Source organism: Oxyura jamaicensis, chromosome 22 (genome assembly GCF_011077185.1).
Source record: "Oxyura jamaicensis isolate SHBP4307 breed ruddy duck chromosome 22, BPBGC_Ojam_1.0, whole genome shotgun sequence".
Lineage (NCBI taxonomy): Eukaryota > Metazoa > Chordata > Aves > Anseriformes > Anatidae > Oxyura > Oxyura jamaicensis.
The window spans coordinates 559,985-583,744 of record NC_048914.1 but is presented as its reverse complement, the minus strand read 5'-3'; the positions used below and the strand labels follow the sequence as shown (position 1 = coordinate 583,744).

Genomic DNA, 23,760 nt, shown 5'->3' with positions numbered 1-23,760 from the left:
GCCCTGCCTGCTCGCCCTGCCTGCTCGCCCTGCCTGCTCGCCCTGCCGCGCCGCGCCACGCCCTTCTGACGCGCCACGCCCTGTTTGCCCGTCCTGGTCGCTCGCGCTCCCTAGGGACAGCTTTTGAGCGGCTGTGGGAGGGGGCGCTGCTGGCTCCGCCTACGCCTCGTCAGCCTCCCTCAGGAGGGCTGCCGGGTCCTGGCGGCTCCCTCGAGTAGGCTCAATGCCGGAAAAATTAGCCCTGCTTGGCCCGATCCCCCGCTCCGCTGCAGAACGCGTCTGCCCCGGAGCCGATCGCCTCGGCAAATGGCACATTTATGGCACATTATGTACACATCCTAAGTTAGCTGTTCAAACGGTGGGCAGTTCAGAGCAGGAGCATCTGTCTTCCTTCGGAGCCAAGCGTTCTACATAGGCCAAGAGAAAGTCAGGAAAGCAAACCTCTTGGCTTAGGTAGCTATTGTGAACCCCAGTCTCACCTGAATGGTGTTTGTTGTTACATTCAGTGGTTGTAATTACACTTTCTACTTCTTCTTGCGTCCCCCAAATTCATCTTTAAAAAAATGACTTAAATGTATTTATTTTTCTTAATTCATGCAGATATTGTTGGGCAGGAAATACTTCGCAAATAAATTACTCTTTTGTAATTGGCAACAGAGTTTGTTATTTAACAATCCAACAGAGCTTGATAATGAATACCTAGCCTTAGACTATAGGTCATTCACACTAACATTGAGAAGGCAGAAACCTTCCATTAAACTTCAGCATACTGTTTGCTAATGAGAATTCCCAAATTCAGTGGAAAAAAATATAAGTATTATGCAGCTGCTGTGGTGAAGTAGTCAGGCTGCATGCTTGTGAATGCCAACAAAAAGTACCAGCAGTTGCAGAGTTTCACTCCCTTTCTTCTCTTTATTTCTAAAATGGCCCAGGTGACTTGCAGGAAGAAATTCATCTTTCTTGGCCTTCAAAACATCACCTGGCAGAAAGCTAAATTAGTCATAGATAATGCTAAATTCAGTTCTGTGCTGATAGATAACTCTGAAAAATAAAACAATTTCACACATCCGCAAGGATGTGTTGCATTTTTTGTTTGACATGTCATCACATACTAGCAAGAGACCCTCCTAGGAGCATGTGTGAAGCTGGAGCATAATTGGAGTCCCTTAGAGTAATACAACAGGAGACTTATCTGGGAAGCTGAGCTTGGCCATTAAGCACGTGCTGCCAAAGACAATTCGATGCCTCCTCAGAAAGGGTGAGCATGTGCTTCAGATACTTTTCTGCACTGATCTCATGGCAAGCTGCCTTGAGGCCATGGAGCAGTGTTGTAGTTCTGTATATGGAAATGAGGATGTGGAGTCAGTTGGAGTTGTTTACAGGCACTCAGCTGGGAGATTACATCACCACTATTGCATGTCACTGCTTTCCTGGGGAGCCAGCCCAGTGAATGAACACACCTATGCAGTCCTCAGGAAGCAAGAGAATAGACAATCAGATGGAATCTTCCACTGTAAATAAGTTGTAGTCTTTTTCAATGTATTTTTATAATAAGGAAGAGACATAAATTCTTTTGCAATAGTTACTGCTGCCTGAATTTCATTTTAAGTTAAGGTGCTTGGAACATTGGAGATTTTTTATTCTAAATCAAACTAAATATTGCAATTGACACTAAAAACAAACAAACAAACAAACAAATAAAACCAACGTCATTAGGGTGAGCTTTATAGACATGTTTATGAATTGGATCAAACTGGAAAGGAGCTCTGCATAAGACACCTGATATTTTACCCCCCAATCTGATTTCATTTACTGTGTGTTTGTTTGCAAATAACTGAATAGAATTAATAAATTTCAAACTCAGACTTGTATGGTTTTACTTAATTTTTAAAATGAAAATATTTATTGTATTTTTCACACTTTTGTTCTCCAACTCATTTGCTTCCTTCCTCTTTCACTTTGTTGATGAAAATTAATGAAGAGAAGAAATATACATTAAACATTTTGGTTTGGGCATGCTGAGGGTGAAGGGAACAGAAAGTAAAGGAGAATTTGGAAAAATGTGAAAAAAAGTCTATTCTTATATGAGACATTTTTTCAGTGGAGAGGAAAAAATACTTGGAAAAATGTCAAGTCTTAGTTATGTTCATTAGACATGCCAGTCACTGTGGGAGAAAAATGTTGTACATTCAGAGCAGCAGAACCTGGAATGAGTAAGGGGTAGGTAGCAGAGGAATGACACAACATGAAAGGACAGCAAGCTGCACATACTTACAGTCCACTTTTTTTTTTTTTTCCCTATTTTCCTAACTCTTTTAAATTCCTCTAATGCTTTTCAGCTCAGCTCTCAGCTGTTGACTTTCTCTCTCTCTTTCTTCCTCTTAACAGTTCCTGCACAATCTTGTTCCTGCAAATCTTTCTCCTCACTTGCCAGGCTGCCAGTGGCTCAGATGGTTCTGGTTCCTTCAGTCCCTTGATACGCTTTCAGTCTCCACCAGCCCTGCTTCTGAGTAAATCAAACTTTCGTTTAAAAGTTTTTAAAAAAATAATGGCTCTATGTATACCTTTTGCAATTAGATAAAAGTCAGAGAGCCATGGTTGCAGAAAAAAAAACACAACAACAACAACAACAAAAAAAACTATCTCTTTCAGAATCTATTGTATTGGTTGCTTTTCTTTCCTCACAGATGTTTCAATTTAAAGTTGGGAAAATAACTTTCATGTTGGATTTGAGTCATGATGCTTGGCTGACACTTACTTGCCTCTTAGAGCTGACCTAAATTTTGATCAGAATTGCTGTCGTGAGTTTATGTGGCAAGGTTTTGGTAGCATGGGGCCATAGGGGTGGCTTCTGTGAGAAGGATCTAGAGGCTGCCCCATGTTTGGTGAGGGCCCCAGTGCTGACCAGAGCTGAGCCAGTAAGTGATGTTGTTTTGCGCCTCTGTGAGAGCATATTTAAGACAGGAAAAAAAACACTGTGCCACACAGCAGCTGGGAGAGTGAGAGGAGTGAGGAACAGCCTTGCAGGCGCCAAGGTCAGCGAAGAAGGAGGGGGAGAGGTGCTCCAGACGCTGGAGCAGAAGTCCCCTGCGGCCTGTGGTGAGGACCATGGTGAAGCAGGCTGTCCCCCTGCAGCCCATGGAGTACCACGGGGGAGCAGGGTTCCACACTGCAGCCCGTGGAGGAGACCACGGCGGAGCAGGTGGGCCTGCACCGACAGAGGCTGCGGCCTGTGGAAGACCCCTGCCGGAGCAGATTCCGGGCCGGACCTGTAGGCCATGGAGAGGAGACGACGCAGGAGCAGGTGACCTGGCAGGAGCTGCTGCCTGTGGGGGACCCAGGTTGGAGCACTGTGCTCCCGAGGGATGGACCCCGTGGTACGGACCCATATCTGGAGCAGTTCTTGAAGAGCTGCTGCCTGTGGGAAGCCCACGCCGGATCAGTTCAGCAAGGACTGCATCCCGTGGGAGAGACCCCACGGCACAGGGGACGAGAGTGACTGAGAAGGAGCGGCAGAGAAGAATTTCTATAGACTGACCGTAACCCCCACTCCCCCGTTCCCCTGCGCCGCTCGGGGGGAGGAGGTGGAAGAGGGTGGATGGGGGGGGAAGGTGCTTTTGGTTTCTTTCCTTTGTTTCTCACTTCTCTAGCTCGTTAGTAATAGGCAATAAATCTTACTATCTCCCTATGCTGAGTCTGTTTTGCCCATCAAAATAATTACTGCGCGATCTCCTTGTCCTTATCTCAACCCTTGAGCCCCTCTCATCGTATTTTCTCCCTGTTCCTCTTTGAGGAGTGGGAGTGAGAGAGCGGTTGTGGTGGAGCTCAGTCGCCCACCTGAGTAAAACCATCACCATTGCCTCGTGTATGAACTGCTCAGCCCAATTCTGAACACCCACTGACCGCTTGGTCACTGCTGCTGTTTTCACAGGGGCTTACAGATGCTGTCATAAGTTTGCTGACTGTGTGCAGTGAAGAATTTGAGTTAGTCTTCAGAGCAGGGGAAAGGCTGATATTTGCAAATAACAGCTTGAGCAATTCCAATGTGCTATGGGAATACATTGTATCCAAATCTAGTGTGGTCCTCTTGACTTGCAAGTAGTCTGCCAAGCCTGATGCTGAAGCATTTATGTAAATTACTGCCTACATGTAACATGGTTTAAGGCAGTGCCAGCCCTTACAAATTAATACTGCTTAATTTAAGTTTCTTGCCAACTTAATCTAAGTGGAAACAAGCCTGCTTTAAGTGTAGAACAATTGTCCTACGTCTTCATGTGAAATCACAGTGCGACTTTGAGGATCTACTCAGGTATGCTCTCATAGATTGGGTTAGAAACATAAGAAGTTTGAACCCCCTTGCTGAGACTCAAGAATAGACATTCCTAGGATATTTTCATATAAAGTTTGGAGTTTGGGGCACCAAAATAATTTTGGGGAGGAAGGTGTGCCTTCCAAAATAGCAATACCTTGTGGTGGAAGAGGAATGATGTACAGCAGTATGGATGAATTACAGTAGAAAGCTAAGATGGCATAGTTGTGACATAAATGCAATTTTCAATGTTGAGTTAAGCATTTAGATGAGAACAAGTGCTCAAGCTTTCATATTTGTGTGCCTCTAAAGAAACAATTCTCAGATAATTCATGACATTTATTTTCTGTTTTTTTTTAGATTTTGAAGAAATCATGTATTGAAATTCTGGCTGCAGAGCCTTCCAGTATATGTGCAGGAGGTAAGTATAAACAAAGGTTCTAGATGTTTATTTTGCCTAAAATCTATCTAAGTGCTAGAGTGTGCAGGAGTTCTAATTAACTGGAGCTAAATCTTTTACTTTTTTTTGGTGAAATTCTTTTTTATCTTACAGTAGTTTGCATTTTTCCCATTTCTACCAGGTGGTATAAAATGAGGTTTTCTTACAGAAAAGGCTTGAATTTGACAGTTTTGCCTAAATGATCTTTCAGTCAAAGCGGCCTGTCTTACTCAGACTGTGCCAAACTTTAAGATGATAAGCTGCAAAATTACAGAATAAAATCAGAAAAGACTGTGATTAGGTTTAGAATTTTGCAAATTCTGACCTTAGAGGATTGAGGGAAGTGCTTCTTAAGAAATTAGCAAAATCTCAAATGAGCAAACTTTGATTTAAAGTTATCTTTTAGCATATCTTAAGCCTTTAGGACTGATACAGTGACTCACAACTAGAATTTAAATATTGTTCAGATGACTTGTGTGAATCACACTACATCTTTGTGTGCTTGATCTAGTATGATTGCACTATGTACCTGGTGGCTTTAAAGTCCTGGCAAGTATTTCTGTGTTCAGCATAACTCATCCATTTTGGAAGAAAGCTTGTGAATCATTTTTGATTCTTCCTTTAGATTTCTGTTAAATATTTGATTTTCATGAAGTGTTTCCTAACTGTTTATTGAACTTATAGCAGTTGATTAAGCAGAGATTTTGGGAGCAGGGCTGAAGAGTTTGATGAGAAAGATGAGTCCCTGACAACTTCTGCATCTCATATTCTTGGCTTGGTACTCCAAATAAGAAGGCTGATTGTCATTTCTTCTTTGTTTTCACTTGCATAGCAGCTGCTTTAATCACCCTTCTTGCATTTCCTATTCCTGGAGCAACTATCTGTCTGTATTCCTAAAATTACAGAGGCATAAAATTTTCCTAATGAATGCAAGATACCAGGCTAAAGGTCCAATAACTAGCAGGGGTCAGTTTTGCATTCCATGCATATCACTATAATAGTTGTGTTTTGAAGCCAGGATGGCATAATTGACATGAATTATAGTTCTTAGAATTATAATTCTTAGTTATCTATTTCTGATTTTGGCTGGCCATGTAAATAGCTCTAAAACAGGTTTCTGTCTACCTGAGAATGCTATATGACCATTGTAGTGACAATGATACAGCGCAGTGATGTTTCATAAATGACTGGGAAAGGAAGGAAATTGTATGAAAACTAGGATTCACTTTACACATTTATAGAAGATTTGTCGTGCTTAAGCAAGTGATGAAAATGATGTTTATGTAACGTCATAAGCCAGAAGATGATTTACAAACATGATTTATACTTAACACTTTCTAATATGCTTGCTAGTTACTTACACATCTTATCACTCCCATTCAGTGTGTCTTAATGAGAATTGAGGTATAAGGTAAAGCTGCATCCAGCAAAGCCAGATGAGAGAAAAAGTAGAGAGATGAGAGGAAATGTAGAGAGGATTTATATAAACTGTCCATATTGGAATTTGGCCAGTGATTTACAAGAGGAGCAGTGTTAACCTTGAAAAACACAAACAGTTACTTAAATCATAAAATCATAGAATCATTAAGCTTGGAAAAGACCTTCAAGATCGTCTGGTCCAACCATCACCCTATGACCAATGTCACTCACTAAACCACGTCCTTAAGCAAAAGGTTTCTTTTTCCTTGAACACCCCCCCACTGTGACTCCACCATTTCCCTGGTCAACCTGTTCCAATGCCTAACTACTCTTTCTGAAAAGAAATGTCTCTTCATTTCCTCCCCTAGAGCAACTTGAGGTCGTTCCCTTTACTCCTATCAGTAATTATCTGCAAGAAGAGGCTGACTCCCAGCTCCCCACAACTTTCTTTCAGGTAGTTGGAGAGAGCAATAAGGTCTTCCTAGCTCAATTGAAGGTCTAATCTCTGAGTTTGGGCACATACTCTGTCGCTTTCAAACTGAAGCTAATTCTACCAGTTAAGACTTTGAGTCTTATGATAGTGTCACTGAATGAGAGTTAGTTGCATTGGTTTCTTTTGGAGATAAATTTGGCAGGTTTAGCTCTGATACCCCAAGTTTACTTGGTTTTGTGCACAGCCTGGTTGCAGACCAGTTGAAGACTGGTTGCAGTTTGTTTATTTTTTGAAGGATAGAACAAGGACTCTGTTACCCAAGGCAGCTCTTGCACTGCAGACTGGTCCCAGACACTTCTGAGTCACAGTACTTCTGTCTGAAATGCCATCTTTCCAATGGCTTGGTTTTGCATCACATAGAAATGCAGGATGTGTACTGGATCTGATAATTTCAGTCCCAAGCAGAGACAGGATCACTATGGTTAATCTGACATCACGGATACACTGTTCTTTGACTGTACTGGAACTCTTCTTCCCGCGCAGCTGAGATTTCTGTGATTTCTCTAAGTATTTATCAGCCCCTGCACTCCAGAACACAGCTCTTCTCCTCTGTTCTGCCCAAATGCTCTTGGACAACACATAATGGGCCTGTGAGGCAGCTTCCCTGGCTAGATGTGGTGGGATGATTTGCAACTTGTCTGTAAATGAGTGGGACCTGGAAGAGAGCCCAGATTCCAGAGCAAATCTCAGAGCAAATTTTTTTTTTTTTTTTTTTTTTTTTTGACAAGTACTGTGTGTGAGTCCTTAAGGGAGATGAAGGAAGAAGGAAGATGGGGACTGTAAAGTGCGAGGAGAAAAATTTGAGTCTTGAAAATTCCAGTTCCTTGTTGCTCCTGGGAATTTTAAAACTGTGGTGGTATTTCTGATGCAATATGATTACTCCTGCATTGTCTGGGACTGGAAACATTTTGTGCACAATCCACATTCACCAAAAGAAACATCAGTGGGGATTATCTGAATGTCTCTCCTAGATAGCAACAGGAACTGTGGGGGCTGGTTCCTTCACCACTGGGAGCTGTAGAGTGTGAGCCCCTGTGTCTGCTGTCTGAACTTTCTGGAACTATGGCCCTAATTCAAAATCTAAGTATGAAGGTAATGCTCTCCTTGCAAGGCAGTCTTAATGCTGGTGGCTGCAAGAAGCTCATAAACCTTTCCCAATATTAGGTTCAAGTAGCTGGAATAAGAAGGGACTGCAAGGAGTCATCTGAAAGACTTGTGAGGATATGATCTCATCGTTCAGCCCTGCTTGTTCCAAAAAGGACCTCAATTCAGTGCTCAGCAGTAGATGACTGACTGACTGCTATTTAAAATGGCAGCCATAGGAGGGGAAAAGACAATTTGTCTTAATGCTTTCACAGAAGGTCAGTTAAAATGCTTCTGTTGTATTTTATTTCCCATTTCCAAAAATTCAAAATAAAATGGGGTAGGAAGAGTGTGAAAACTCCAATCTAAAAAAGCTATAAATTTCAAATTGTTTAAGCTGCAAATTTTAGTTTAACTTAGAGAAATCTTAAGAAATCTCTTGACATATGTGCCTTGTCTGAATGACAATTCTTTGCTTCCCTATGGATCAGTAATCTGCTGTTTCTTTTGCTACAGAGTCATTTCAGGTCGTCGTGAGAGGAAATGGATTTCGACATGCCCGTAACGTCGACAGAGTACTCTGCAGTTTCAGGATCAATGACACGGTTACTCTCAGTAAGCTGTTCTGATTTTTTTTCCTGACTCTGCTCTAGCAGGCATTTGCCTGGAAAACATTTAGGATCTTCAAATACTTTGACTGTGAAGGCAATAATTATAGGATGAGGAGCTATTAATTTGCAGAAGGGTGTGAAGTTGAGAGAAAGCCTCAGCACATGGCTCCATGAAGGATTATGAGACAGGTAGGAATAATTAAGCTTGTATCCAAGAGGAAGATAATGGCATGTACTGGTCAGAGCTGCTATGAATGTAAAAAATAACAACAATAAAAAAATATATGCTGTGAACCCAAATTAAAGTTTATCTAGTATTTTAACTGCATAAGCTTTTACTGTAGTTGGTGAGGATGGAGAGAGCGGCTCCTTTGGATTTTACAGCCAATGATGAAGGGTTTGTAAAACTGACCCCAGTTTGTGCATGTGTAAGACACAAGTGAGAAAAAAAGGATGCAAGTAAGTTTAAATAGATCCTGCCAAGCAGTGAAATTCTAGAGATGATTATGACTTCTCTGAAACCCAGCATTCATTCTCAGGCTCTGGTAAAGGCATAATCATCTGGTCCATATGAGTAACAGGTTCATTGCAAAGAGAGTATTTTTTTTTAATTTTTTTTAAGAGGAAAACTACTGTTGGTATTGTGTGTTGCAACTTGGATAGCTAGTATGTGAATACACATGTGAGCAGCGGAGAGGACTAAATATAGAAGAAAAGATACTTGTCTGTGTAGTGATTGACTTGCTGAACTAAATGTGTAGCAAGGTCAGATCTGTTTCTCTTCTTTTCTGTATTTTGGTGGTACTTAGCATGCCTGTTCATGCAGTTCATATAAACACTATTATTGGAAGCTGTGTTGGTACAATGGCTAAAGTAATGCTGTGTTTCTCTGGACAAAGCTTGGAATAACAGTTTCCTCTGCAGAGTTTACCAAGCAGAAGAAAAATATAGCCCAACTCCTGTGAGTTGCTGTTTTCTGACAAATGTAATAGCCATATTAGCCCCTGAGTGTCTAGTGTTTTTGTAAAGGGTAGTGAGGACCACTTAGCTTTAAGAACTAATGATCCTATTGTTCTCATCTGGCATACCTGCAAACCCACATAGGAAACCAGGTAGAGTAATTCATAGCTCATAACCACCAATGACAGTAGAATTCATTTTGCCTATAATGGAATTTATTCAGAAGCTGCCTGATAGTTTTGGAAGTAGTCCAGACTCTTTTAAGTATAAAATAGATGCATTAATTAATTTCTTACATGTCAGAGTCTAATGGCTCAATGTTGGACTTGCTCATGCTTAAACATCTGTTTAATTTGCTCTTTAGGAACTGTTTGCTAAGACTGTCTACCTTGAGAGGAATGCCAGTAAGCATTCAGGGCAGGTACATTTACAAAGCATGAGTGTATGTAACTTGTCTTGAATGCTTCTGTGCTGCTCTGCCGGCCTCCTCAATAGTAGACAGGTTTGGGAGTTGCCAAATCTTGTGCCACTTAAAAGGAAGCTTGGCTGGCTGTGGTTCATGGTTGCTTAATTCAGATATATGTGAAGAGCAAAAGTTGGAGGGCAAAAGGAACAAATGGGATTGGAGAGGGGAACAAGGAAGGAGACTGTTACAAGTAAAAAACACAGGGTGTGAACCATGGTAAATCCATTGTTTTGGGGACATTTCCATGCAGCCCACAGAGATAAGTATTTGAGATGTGTGAACAGGTGACAGGTTCCTTTCAAAACAAAAGGGTACAGGCAGATACAGATTCATGCTTTTCCTTTTAAGCTCCATAAATCTAACCCAAAACTTATGTGGCCATTACTCCTTGAATCTGAATCATGACTGCATTTAGGTGTTGAAACATTTGGTTTCTCCCAAGGGTTCAGGTCCAAAGTTTTGTTTGGACCATGTCTTATAAAGTCTTCTGCAGTTCTCTAAGCTGGGCAGGAGAACTTCTCTCTCCACCCAGAGGGTTCCTGTGGAAATCAAACTTCTGGTCAAATATTTAGAATTTTTCTTTTCATCAAAAGCCTGAAGGCACCTGGTACAAACCCAAAAGACTTTACATTTGGTTGCTGGAAGCTGTCAGATTGTAGCATTCTTAGAGCTTGCATGTCTTCTGCTTTTCATTTGAACCAGGAATATCTTGTATCAAACAAATAATTTGTGTGAAAATTTCCACTTTGTAGAGGAACTATTTTCAATTCAAGGGAGACATTACCGGAGGATTTCTCAAGCAGTTGTATTTTGTGCTACGAAATGCATAGGCATGGATAATGGGAGTTATAAGAGCTACAGCAATGCCACTCAGCATGACAGAAGCCCCTAAACCTGCAAGTTTAGGAATGCCCATGTTACCCTACTTTAGCTTGACCTGGCATTCTTTTAAAATTTCTCAGACCAGATATCCATTTGAGAAACTTGTATTGCTGATGAGCTCTAAATGAAGACTGATTGGTTCAATGTGTGCAGCATTTCAGTTTTAGGACCACCAGGAGCATGATTTATAACCTGTATGGGATGGGATAAGATCTACATTTAGTTTGTTAAATTATGCCCACATACTGCTTGTGGTTGCAAAGAACTGTTTGGATTATGGCTGAAATAGAGCATTTTTTCTTACAATGTGACTTTTGCTCTAAGAAATATCCTAATCAATTAAAAAGCAATAGCTCACAATGTCAGATTTTATTATTATTGTTATTATTATTTTTAACTCAAGGTCTTTGGCTGAGAAATGTGAAGCTGTAGGGAGTCTGTTAAGAAGAAAACTGTTTTTTCTTCTGTTGAAATAAATTGTTTGGTGTTCTTGCTGTTTATTGCAATTAGTAAAGAGGGGTCATTTACTAAAAGCTTCAGAGGAGGACATCAAGCAGGTAGTACCAATGAAACTGCACATCCTGGGCATTAAAGGGATTTGGGCCAATGTGGACAAAATCTGTCTCTGTGACTTGCATTAACTAATGTCATGGTTTTTGGAAGAACTAATAATAAAATACAATTATCAGCACTGCAGCTGGTACAACTGGCAGTCTCAACAGTATTGCCTTTAATCCATTGACACTCAAATCTCCCAATAAACCTCTCTGGGGAGACTTTACAAGGGGTTAATATTACACTGGGGAATCTATTTTCAGTACATTATACTGTTAAACAACCACAGAAGGAGATTAAGCTGCATGTGAAGGAATGCAAAAGGCAGATGTGAGCTCAGGGGAAATGTCCCTTCTGGAACAGGGACGAAGATGATGCTAAAAACAGTCTTTGCAGTGGTCTTGTGGAAGGAAAGACTCTTGTGGTGAACTGTACTGCAAATACTTCTGCTAAGAGGAAGACTTGTAAGCTCAAACACAGCAGGGCTTCTGAAACTGAAGGAGTCCACTTGGCAGCACCATAAATGCCTTATGGGGATTCAGGGCATACTAAGAAAACAAAACAAAACAACAACAACAAAAAAAAACAGATACCTAAAACGTAGTTGATGTTCATAGTCTCGTTTTGTGGTTATTCTTAACTTTCTCTTCTGGGAGTCTTTTCTTTTTTTCCCTTTCCCAAACTACCTATACAACACCTGCTTGAGTTCAGTAAGAAGTATCTGGAGGGCAGCGTTGCTGTAAGGAACCTGCATGTCTTGCTGAACAACAAGCTGAGCACATGAGCAGTGCACTGCTAGGAATGAAGGCAAATGGGATTCTGGGCTACATCCCAGGGACACTGCTGACAGAAATCGAGATGTGATCATCCCACTATGCTCAGTGCTTGTCAGCCTACCCCTGGAGTGCCCCAGTTCCACTCCCCACAACTCAAACAAACTACAGACAGACTGGAGATGGTCCAAAGGAGGGCTGTGAAAACGACCAAAAGGCTGGACAACCTGGCTTAGGAGAAAGTACTGAAGGAATTAGGTCTCTTCACCCTGGAGAGGAGAAGACCCTGGGTGACCCCAACACCATATTCTAGTACTTAAAGGGCATCTGCAAGGACAAGAGAAGCTCTCTCTTTGCAAGGAGCCACATGGAGGAGAAAAGGGGCAACAGACACAAGTTGCATTGTGAGAGGTTTTGTCTTGATATAAGAAAGGCATATTTCATGGTGAGAACAATTAATTACTGGCAGAACCTCCCCAGGGACATGGTGGCTAGGGTTGAAATGAAGGTTCCACAAAAAATTAATTCTTTAGGACATTCAAACTGTCTCCCCACTTCCAGGTTCATCTGCAGTTCGTAACTTGCAACCACAACTGGAATAATTTATTGTTCAGAAAAGGAAGTGGAAGAAGAGAAAGAACTACCCAGTTCAAAAGCTGAATTGCTTTAGGATTGGTAGCCTCAGTCTTGAAATACTACTGCCAGTTGACAATGACAGCAACGTTCTTGTGAATCTCTTTTGCAAGACAAATGGCCTGTTGAATGTGAGTTGTGCAAAGCTATGGGGATGCAGATCTGTTGTACAAGCTGTGACTGGGACTCTGTTTTGAAAGACAAAGAAGCTTGGTTGTACATAGCAGTAGCTGTTCCTCCTTAGAAGTGGGAAGAAAGGGCATGGTTACTCTATTTCCCCAAATTGTGTGCTCTTGAATTCTTTTATAATTTGCTTTCAAGAGCTGCAGCAAGGTGTTTGTGAGTTCCAAAGGCCTGAAAAATGTGGATATTGGTGTTAATTTGAATTCTGTATTCAGAGTTTTAAAATATATCTGTATCTTACGGAGAAAAAGTGTTGGAAGCTGTATATGAAATGAGTAAACTTCTAATTCAGGTTTACAAATTGTGGAATTGATGTGCAGCACTGCTCCAAGTGAGCTGATCACAGGCAATCTTGTGGATCTCCTGTCTCTCAGCCTAGTACTCTTCCTACTGGTTTATGGGGCTCCTCTAGAAGCTAGAGATTTGGTGATCTCCTTTCTCAGTGACCTGTTCTTCATTCACCTCTGCCCCCATCGGCATCCAGCAAGTTTCCTTGTTATCGTCCTCTTTGCATTGTAAGCCCAGGACAGGACTGTGAGGCTAAATAGAAGGCAAAAGTAACTAAATACTAGTTCTGACAGCTTTGTGAGGTAGGGAAGGGATATTAGTGCTATCCTTTTTTTCACTCCTGTCTGAAATCTGTTCAGCACTTGATTTGCTGCTCCAGTTTTTTGTTCAGAGAAGACTACTTGCTGTCTTGTAAAGAGCTTGAAAGTTATTTCTGTTACTTGTGGGTACTCTAGCTGTGACCTGCCATCTGTGCTGCTCTCAAATCCTAATAGCTTCTCAGCTCAGCTTCCTCAGAGTCTGGCTGGCTCTGAAGAAAGACATTAATTCCTTGAAACATCCTAAAATCTTCAAAGAGCAAAGAATGTCATCCATCAGCTTTCCACTGTTCAATGCGTCCTGTCCATGGAGACACAAAAACATGCTGTGTTGCCAATGGGAGGAACTGCTTGCAAGGGTTACCTCACTCCCAAACACTGTGACCTGGTACTGGTGGGTGTGAGGAGGAAGACTCCTTTCTTTTTTGTGTGCTAACTGCCTGTGTGGCTGATTATTTTTATTTATTTATTTATACAGTGTCTGTCATCGTAATTTCATAGTAGCTTTCAGGAAAGATCAACTTCTCTTAAAGCAACCCATGGGCTTTTTGGTTTGAAGCTGTCTTCTTGTGTCCACACAATGACCATGGAAAATAAGGATAAGGGCCAAATATGTTTACCACCCTCTGACCTGATATATTCATTGTGTCCTGAATCAATACATAGGTGAAAAGTGAGTTCATTCTCCTTGGCACTACACCGAGACTGCTCAGTTCATTTTGCACAGTCCTAGACTGTTTGATGCAGTGACCTGGAAGCAAGAGGCCATGAACTCCATCTGAGGTCAAACTGTTCCCAAACTGAAGGAATTCAACAGTTGCTCATCACTGTTCTAAGACCCAAGTCTCTCCTGGTGGAAACTGGCACAGCTTTAAGTTTAAGCTGTTCTGTGTGAGAACGTATCTCAGTAATTTCATTTTACTGTGGCCTGCAGCTGCAGCCTGTATTCTCAAAGTGCCTTTGTGGCACTTAGCTGCAAAGAGTTTAAGAAAAGAGTTAACTCAACAGGAATTTTATAGAAACCTTACGGAGACTGCATAGCTCAGCTGTTTTTATTTGTTTGAAACTTCTCATCCTCTGATTGTATCAGGGAGTGAAGTATTTTTAAAGCTAACACTGAGCCAACAGTTCCTGAAATCTTAAATTATCCCAGATAAGATGTAGACCAGCACAGCTAGGACTTGCTAAGGATAAGGGCATGAGCTAACAGATTTTTATTGGGATTATTGGCAGAGAAAAGTGGCAGGTGAAGAGAGCATCAGCTCATAATGTTCATAGCTATGGGATTAAAAAATAGATAAAAAAATAATTAAATAAAGAACATCTGTAGAAACCATGAAGAGTATTTGGCTGAACAGAACTGTAATCAGATGCATGTTCAACAGCAGGGTGTTTTCTGCCAGCAGCTAGACCTAGGAGAATTGATTTCAGACTGTACAGAGTTAAAAGTAATTATCCAGTGTAGTGACTGGATAATGTGGTGCTGCTTCATGGTGCTAAAATGTCTTTGTTTGCCCAGATTGTGCAGGATCCAGCAAAGATATCTCTGGGCATGGAGCCAAACTCTGTCTGAGGCAATATAAGAATCAATAGAGGGATGAAAGATTGTTGAGGATCTTTTGCACTCTAGTGATGCTCTGGATACTTGGCCAAAAGTGATTCTTAGCACAAGCCACCCTGAATTTTTCAGCATCAAGGAACAGAAACAAGGCAAAAAGAGGCAAAGATAGTGAGAGCAGGACTTCCCCAGGTATCATCAAGTGAGCTGTACAGGGAGCTGTATCTCCAAACAGCCCAACAAATGTCTTCTAATAATTGTCCTCTGTTTTTAAAGCCTACCAGATTGTTTCATTTTCCCTGTCTTTCCATTTTTTCTTTCTTTTTTTTTCTTTTTTTTTCCTTTTCCTTTTCCTTTTCCTTTTCCTTCCCCTTTCCCTTTCCCCTCCCCCTCCCCCTTCTCCTTCCTCTTCTTCTTTCCCTTTCCCTTTCCCTTTCCCTTTCCCTTTCCCTTTCCTTTTCCCTTTCCCTTTCCTTTTCCCTTTCCTTTTTTTTTTTTTCCTGGCAGTACAGAACTTTACTTGTGATATCTTTCTTGCTTTCTTACAGCCCAGTCACTCTTAGTACAGGAAAATTCTGCTTTGCAGCTCCACTCTAATGTCTGATTTCTCCACTTGATCATGTCACTTTAAACCTCCATCAAATGTTTTCCTCTTATTTTCCTCTAGTGGCTTTCCCCTCTTTCCATTACAGTACTAATCTGTACAGTCCAGTCTATCACTGGACAAACAAACTCTGTCAGGTGTTTTGGGGATATGACCTTTATGAAGGACACAACCTTATGTCTGTTCTTATGTCCTTCAACCTTATGTCTGAAGGACCAGATGTATTTCTTGGATAAAAGCATACACCAAGGTGAGCTAGGCATCCTCTTTTGAAGGGTGGCCCAAGCAATTGTTTGATTAAAAAAATAAATCAAATAGAAACGTCAAAACAGGAGAAATAGTCACATATCCCTCAAACGTCTTCCCACCTCCTAATAAGTTGCAGTGTAGATATGTTTAAAAATAAGACTTATGTGCATTTGCCTCCACAGACTTCTGTGTAGCAGCTAATGCCAAGTGTGGAAGAACAACCTTGGGGCAGTCAGACAGGAGACTTGGGCTAAGTGAGCAGGAAAATCTCACTAAAATGTGGCATGCTTACCAATCTTGCTCATTTATATTGTATGCTACCAAGGGACCAAGATGGTCTGTCACTGATGTTAGTATACCTGCACAAGAATAGGCAAAGACAAGGGGTAATGGTTTTAAACTAAAAGAGAATTGGTTTAGCTTAGATATAAGGAGGAATTTATTTAACTATGAGGGCAGTGAGGCACTAGAAGAGGTTGCCCAGAGAAGTTGTGGGTGCCCCATCCCTGGACGTGATCGAGTCCAGGTCGGATGGGGCTTTGAGCCCCATTTAGTGGGAGGTGGACCATCGAAGGGGGTTGGAACTAGACAATCTTTAAGGTCCCTTCCAACCCAAACCATTCAATGATTCTATAAGTGTGGCAGAGCTTATGGTAACTGCTCCATGAGATTGATGTGGAGCTCTTACAGTGCTGGACCAAGATACGCCCCTGAAGGACTCCTAGGGAGTGACCCTTCCATACTGGAGTATGTGCTGTTCTCCAGAGCTGACAGTTGTGAGCATGAGCAAATTAATAGTGTGGTGCTTGCCAAGTTCTGTTAGTAGTGTTTAAACTATGTGAGATTGGAGAACAGAACTGTAAGCACAGCAGACGAACCCATTGGAGAAAAAGAGCAATTCCTTCCAGATCTCTTCTCCCCATCTAAAGATCATTATGAATGTGATATCACTGTTCTGTGCTTATTTGTCTGTTTCCCCTCCTCCTCCCCCCCCCCAGCTCTAAATGGCTTTGGCATTCAAAGCCCATTCGTCCCTACACAAAGCAGAGCAATTATAGCATGATCTCAATGTGGTTTTCATTACAGCATTAACAAAACATTCACTTCTTATTTATGGGCCTTCTCAAAAGCAGTTTCTCTAGCTCAGTGTTCCAGTGTCTTTATGCGTTCCTACCTCCCCACAAATTGGGTCTGAAATAAAAACTTTGCTTGCAGAGTTGTCACAAAGAGTGCATAAAGAATGATCCAGGATGAACTGGAGATTGTGCTTTGTTAGGTGGTGCAGAAAATTATGCAGGTATTTTGTCTTTCCGAAGGAACAATGGAAGTGCTCCAGCTCAGCACTACCCATCTCAAGTGGACTGAGGTACAAAGAGAGAGCAACTTCCTTAGCGCAGATGTTCCTGAGGGAGCCTAGTGTGAGAGCAGCCAGACTTTTTCCTAATGAGGCTATATTCTCTAACAGAAACCATAGTCATCTCTCCTACAGGAAGCAAAGACCAGGTCAAAATGTTTGGAGATGTGCTTTAGTGGAACAGAAATCATAAATACCTTTGTAATTAACAGGGATATAACAGAAGGAAATTGTTAATCTATGATGTATGGAACGTTTGGCAAACAGCTTTTGCAGCCTTTTCTGGACTAAAATATTGCTGATACGGCAAGCCCACCAGTCAGCAGTTACAATATTGGGGTGGCAATCCAAAAGCATTAATGCTTTCTTAAATCCTTCTGTGAGGGATTTTTGCAGTCAGTTTTCAATCTGCCAGTTTTTTTGTTTTGTTTTGTTTTGTTTTGTTTTGTTTTTTTGGTTGAAACATTAACCAAAGTAAAGGTTGTTCATTTTAGCTTGATTGTATGGCTTAAAGTAATATTATCTTTCTTTGTCACCTTTGGGTTTTTATTCCTCCATTTTATTGAGTTTTGCTCTTCTGTGTTAAAACAGCATGCATATATTGAAGCTTTTATTACTATAGTTGGGAAGTACTCCAAGTTCTGGCTTGCCAAAAGGTTACACCCTGCTAATGGCAAAAGAAACTAGTCACTAATGCTAGGATTAATAGGTTTTACAGGCTACAGATAGTTGTCAAAAGGTATAGGAATGCTGGGTAGTAAATTACATGAATTTGAGCAGTATAAAGTACCTTGTTGAAAGGGCATCCACAGAAAACAGGTGTGTTTTGGGGAAATGTTTGACCTTTTTCCATTTCTGCACATGGCTTAGAATAGTTTTTCTATTTCTATGACTGACTGGTTTTAGTTGCCCATTTATATGTGCCCTATAGACTTTGCATACAGTGAAAACCTTATTTTGCTTGATGGAGTAATTAGGGGTGCATAGCTAAGGAGCAAAGTGTGCTCTTTATTCAGGGTAGACTTTCTCAGAGGTGAGGAACTGCAATATTTCCTGAGGATGCCTAAGCTCTGGTGCCTGAGATGTGAGGTCCTTTCTGTAAAACTGGCAAAGGAAGCCAGATGACTTCTGCAGGGTTGCACGGCCAGCTAGCGGTCAAGCCAAGAAGGGAAACTGCTTCCTGTGCAGCAAAGTCAGCAACATGGAGTGCGCTGCCCCTGCCTTCCACAGCTCTTCCACTAGCATTGTCAGTTGACAGGAATCCAAACCACAAAGTTAAGATTTGGCATGAGATCTGGAGCTTGAGAGCATTCAGGCTCATCTCTTACTGCACAAGAATACAGCAAGCTTTTTCTGTAACTAACAAAAAAAGCAGCGTTCTTTCAAATGCATCCTGCAGATATAGTTGCAACAGCAGATGAGAAGTGTTGTTTTGTTTGGTTTCTCGGTGTAAGTTTTCCAGGAAGGAGTCAGATGGCCAGAGTTATGCAAACTAAATGGATCATCTTTTGTTTAGAGCAAAGAAAAAGTCACTCATTTTTGCGGTGAAACACAAGCATTCTCCAAACAAAATAATCTCTCCCTGTAGCCAGCCTGGCCAGCCATGAGTCCCCTCTTGAGAATCCAAGCCTGACAAACTTTCTAGGGAGGCATAGATTTAATGCAAGTTAGGGGGTGGGTAGGGAGAAAAACAGAAACACAAAGCTAATGAAATCTAAGTAAAAAGTAGCTTTTTTTTTTTTTTTTTTTTTAAGTGTATGCTGACATGAAGCATTCTTTGGCTTTGCCTGCCAGTGTTAGCAAAGGAGAAAACAAGACATTGGTCTTCATTCTCTTGTCATGTGTGCACTGAGACAATGTCATAAATTCATGGGAGTTAATTATATCTTCATAAATCAGGGTGAGAACAGCCACAGAGTACCACAGGGCCGGACTCACCACTGCTATGCATGCTCTTGCAAAGTAAGTGGGAAATGCTACTGTTTTGATTTGCTAACTCCATTGCAAAACTCACCATGAATCCAGGGTTATGCTGTAGGGGATATGTGTGAGGGGCATGCATTGTATCACTATGTTGTCTGTCAGCCTCTCTTTTAGTGAGGAAGTCACCTTGTAGATGGTGTGGAACTAGCAAAAGAATACCCTGTGCTAAAAAATGTCCACTCTTAATGTTTAGCATAGTGGAAATGTTAGCATGTGCTCTTTTACTGAGGGTGTGGGAAAACAGGAGTAATATACGGTACTTTCCAGGCCAGCAGCAGGAGCAGGGATCTAGAGGGATCACAGAAGCTTGAAAACTGTTCTCAGTAGCTGAACCATGATGCAGAAGTGCAGTCTATTTGTGAAAACCATATGGCTGGCTGAAACGTTTCATTTTCAGCTGTTTGCCTGTGTGTCAAACAGCCCTTAACAAAATAACTGCTGTGGGCAACCCAAAAATTCAAGTGTGTGTATATAGGCATGGGATTTGCTGGAAACCGGAAATATAAGGAAAACTTCAACGAAACCTACAACTTTTCATTACCATTTCATTTTTTAATGGAGTGTAAAAAATAAACATTCCCTAACCTGCCTGAGGAAATCATTCTTTATTTTGCTGCCAAAGCAAAGAAACACACCACTATGAGATGGAGATTATAATTTGTGATAGGTATTGCTAGAGCAATATTCTTTCAAAAATTTGGCATTCACTGAAAACTTCCTGTAGGAATGTCTGGGAGAGAAGTCTTGGCTTGGTGAGTCCTGCTCCTGCACTGAGGGGACAAGCTCTTGCAGTCTTTAGCTCCTCTCTTCTTTATGTCTCATCTGCTGCAGTAAAACATGCTGTGTGACCTTGCTTCCGAGTGAACCCTGCTGAGCTAACTGCTGAGAATGGGGCCAGGATCAGTGGTGCTCCACTGCCATTGCTGTAATAATTATTAGACAACGTGCATGTGAACAAATTTCTCAGCAACCAAGAAAGAGCAAGACTTACAGACGATGCAGAAATTTCTTTCAAGAAGGTTACCACGTTCTCTTTATCTTATGTCTCTTCATAGCTTTTCCTCTATCTGGAAAAAAGAGGCACCTTACATGGAATTGTAGGTTGTACCAGTTTCCTCAAAACAAAACAAAACAAAACAAACAAACAAAAAAACAGAATAGCTCAACTCTTCATTAGATTAATAAACAATTTGGCTAAACTTTCACCCTTGCTCCCTTCCATCCCCTGTTGCAATCAACAATGCCAGCTAGGCACTACACACAGTTTCAAACCTTGCTTACATGTTGCCGAAGTTACATGCACCCAGGGAAGATAAGTGTACCACGCAGTTATGAAGTGACTTTTATTGGTTAGAAACCCTGGCATTGCTTTCTGTATTTCAAACAGCAAAGCAAGGTGGTGACATTCTTTTCTTTTTACATAGTGTCATAGAAAGAAGGAATCTTCTACCTGCAGTATGTAGAGATGAGATTCATAATTTGGACTGATGATGGTATTTGAATCTGCCAGGAGAAGGGCCTTCCAACAAAATTAAAATTTTACCTGGAAATTTTTAGGAAAGCTGATAATATTTGGTAACTGCTCTCATTCCATATCTATGTAGGTAAATCTATAGAAGACCCTAGAGGTGGTTATAAATACAGCTGAATGAAAGCTTTCTGATGCAGTGACATACTTCCAGAAATGGCTGATTCAGCAGAATCAACTCATTCTGTAGGAATGTGTAGTTTCCAGCCAAAAAAAAAAAAAAAAAAAAAAGAACAAAAAAAAAAAAAAACGAATGAAAGAAGGAAACCAGCCTCTCTGTCTGGTTTTCTGCCAACCTACCTGATCTCTAGTCAGCTGGCAAATGGGCTGGGAAGTTCCTTGGGATCCCCATCTCTCTGTGAGATAGTATAAAGTTCAGTTTTAAGTCCACAAAAGGGTAGTAGCTTATCTTCCTGTATCTGAGGCAATCTGCTATTGATATGTATATATATATGTATATATATACACATATATATTCACTCTGCTTTTAAAACTGTAGCATAATTTAGGTAGGAATGTTTCAGTCTGCCTTGAAGTTGTGAATTTTTCCATAATATACAGTTTTTTTCACCCAGCTATTTCTGGTTATATGTAATCTCTTGCAGCTACATCCAAACATGCTATAGAGAACAGCTGTGATGTTTACTCTGAATATGTAAAAAGCTTTGGGTTTTCAGTTCTGTTGATGTGTGGCATGAGGTACTACAGCAGCATGCAGCAACTGCAGGAATGGTGAGGGTGCTGCTTGCAGAATGTGGCTGGCAGGAGGTGCTGGGCATCAGATGCCCTGAGCCCTGCTGTAGAGTGGTATTACCTTACAACAACCACTATTCCATAGCTTTCATCCCCTACACAGTTTTTCATCTTTTTTATGCATCAAGAGTGAGCAAAACATTATTCTAAACTTTGTCTTTAAGGCCTGTGTTACTGATCTGGTAATAAATCCCTGTCTCTTTCTCTGTTTCTCCCTCTTTCTTTCTCCCCCTCTCTCTGTTTTTCCCAGATGAGAAGCCTTTTGTTGTGGAAGATACCTACTTACTCTGCCCGGCACCCGTACTACGAGAAGTTGGCATGTATGTCTTTTCTACCTACTCAAATATTTACTTCACCTGTGGGAAAAAATGACAGTCTGCCTCTTCTCACTATGCTCTTGTTCTTATATGCATCTAGTTCTGACCTTGGCTCTTGTGTTTTACATTTGAGGACCTCATAGTTTCTAGACTACAAATTTCACTCAAGAAAATTTAAATGCTGTTTTAGGTTACACAGAGCATTATTTGCCATCATTGGTCAGGGTTTATCAGGTATGGCATGTCTGAGTGCTAAAAACTGGCTACAGCATATTTTTACTGCTGGTATCAATAGATGTAGAGGCTCTGTTTGAAACTATCTCAACTGAGAGTAGATTATTCATATGTAGTTCATATGACTGTAAAAGGACTTCTGATGGAGTTTCCAGCAAAAGTCCTATATGCACATTTGTCCTCCATCATATTTGAAAAGTCCAGCAGTCAGACAAAGTCCCTAGTGACTGGAAAAAGGAAAAGATCACTCCCATTATTAAAAGGGTAGAAAGGAGGACCTGGGGAACTACAGACCGACGAACCGAACCTCTGTGCCTGGCAAGATCATGGAACAGATCCTTCTGGAAGCAATGTCAAGCCACATGCAAGACAAAGAGGTGATCCAAGACAGTCAGCATGGCTTCACCAAGGGCAAACCATGCCTGACCAATCTGGTGGCTTTCTATGATGGAGTGGCTGCATCAGTTGACAAAGGAAAACCGACCGATATCATCTACCTGGACTCCTGTAAGGCCTTTGACACAGGCCTTTGACATCCTGGTCTCCAAATTGGAGAGAAATTGATTTAATAGGTGGAACATTCAGTGAATAAGGAGTTGGCTTGAAGGTCACACCCAGAGAGTGGTGGTCAATGGTTCTATGTCCAAGTGGAGGCTGGTGACAAGTGGTGTCCCTCAGGGGTCTGTCCTGGGACCAGTACTGTTTAATATCTTTATCAAAGACATAGGCAGTGGGATCAAGTGCACCCACAGCAAATTTGCAGATGACACAAAGCTGAGTGGTGCGGTTGATACTATAGAAGGAAGGGATGCCATCCGAAGGAACCTGGACAAGCTTGAGAAGTGGGCCCACGTGAGCCTAATGAGGTTCAGCAAGTCTAACTGCAAGGTGCTGCACCTGGGCCAGAGCAATCCTGAATATGAGTACAGACTGGGTGAAGTAGAGAGCAGCCCTGCAGAGAAAGACTTGGGGGTTCTGGTGGGTGAAAAGCTTGACAAGAGCCAGCAGTGCATGCTTGCAGCCCAGAAGACCAACTGCATCCCAGGATGCATCAAAAAAGGAGTAGCTATCAGGGGAGGGAGGTGATTGTCCCCCTCTGCTCTGCCCTTGTGAGGCCCTACTTGGAGTACTGTGTCCAGGTCTGGAGCCCCCAGCACAAGAAGGGTGTGCAGCTGTTAGAGTGAGTCCAGAAGAGAGCTACAAAGATGATCAGAGGGCTGGAGCACCTCTCCTATGAAGCAGAGGCTGAGAGAGCTGGGGCTGTTCAGTCTACAGAAGAGAAGGCTCCAGGGTGACCTCATTGCAACTTTTCAGTATTTGAAGGGGGCTTATAAAAAAGATGCGGAGCAACTCTTTGCTCAATCAGATAATGATAGGACAAGAGGAAATGGTTTTAAACTGAAAGACGGGAGATTTGGATTAGAGGTTAGAAGGAATTTTTTCACTCAGAAGGCAGTGAGGCACTAGAACAGATTGCCCAGAGGAGCTGTGGCTGCCCCATCCCTGGAGGTGTTCAAGACCAGGCTGGATGGGGCCTTGACCAACCTGATCTAGTGGATGGCATTCCTGTCTGTGCAGGGGGATTGGAATTAGATGATCTTTAAGGTTCCTTCCAACCCAAGCCATTCTATATTTCTATGACTCTATGATTCTATGAAAAGCATTTATGTGCATGAACAGATATTTCTCTCTCTACCACAGGAGTAAAGAGAGGGAGAGACAATAGGGACAACATAATCCTCTTAATGACAGAAAAGCATTCCTGTCTC

General features: G+C 41.6%; 1 protein-coding gene across 1 annotated transcript in view; it reads left to right on the top strand.

Moving 5' to 3' along the window:
* Positions 1-23,760, top strand: part of ANTXR1 (ANTXR cell adhesion molecule 1) — a 131,872-nt gene that overhangs the window by 29,250 nt on the left and 78,862 nt on the right. Inside the window, exons 9-11 of the mRNA XM_035345052.1 lie at positions 4,670-4,730; positions 8,260-8,358; positions 21,691-21,760. Of these exons, the coding sequence (XP_035200943.1) occupies positions 4,670-4,730; positions 8,260-8,358; positions 21,691-21,760 (230 nt within the window). The remainder of the gene's footprint in view (positions 1-4,669; positions 4,731-8,259; positions 8,359-21,690; positions 21,761-23,760) is intronic.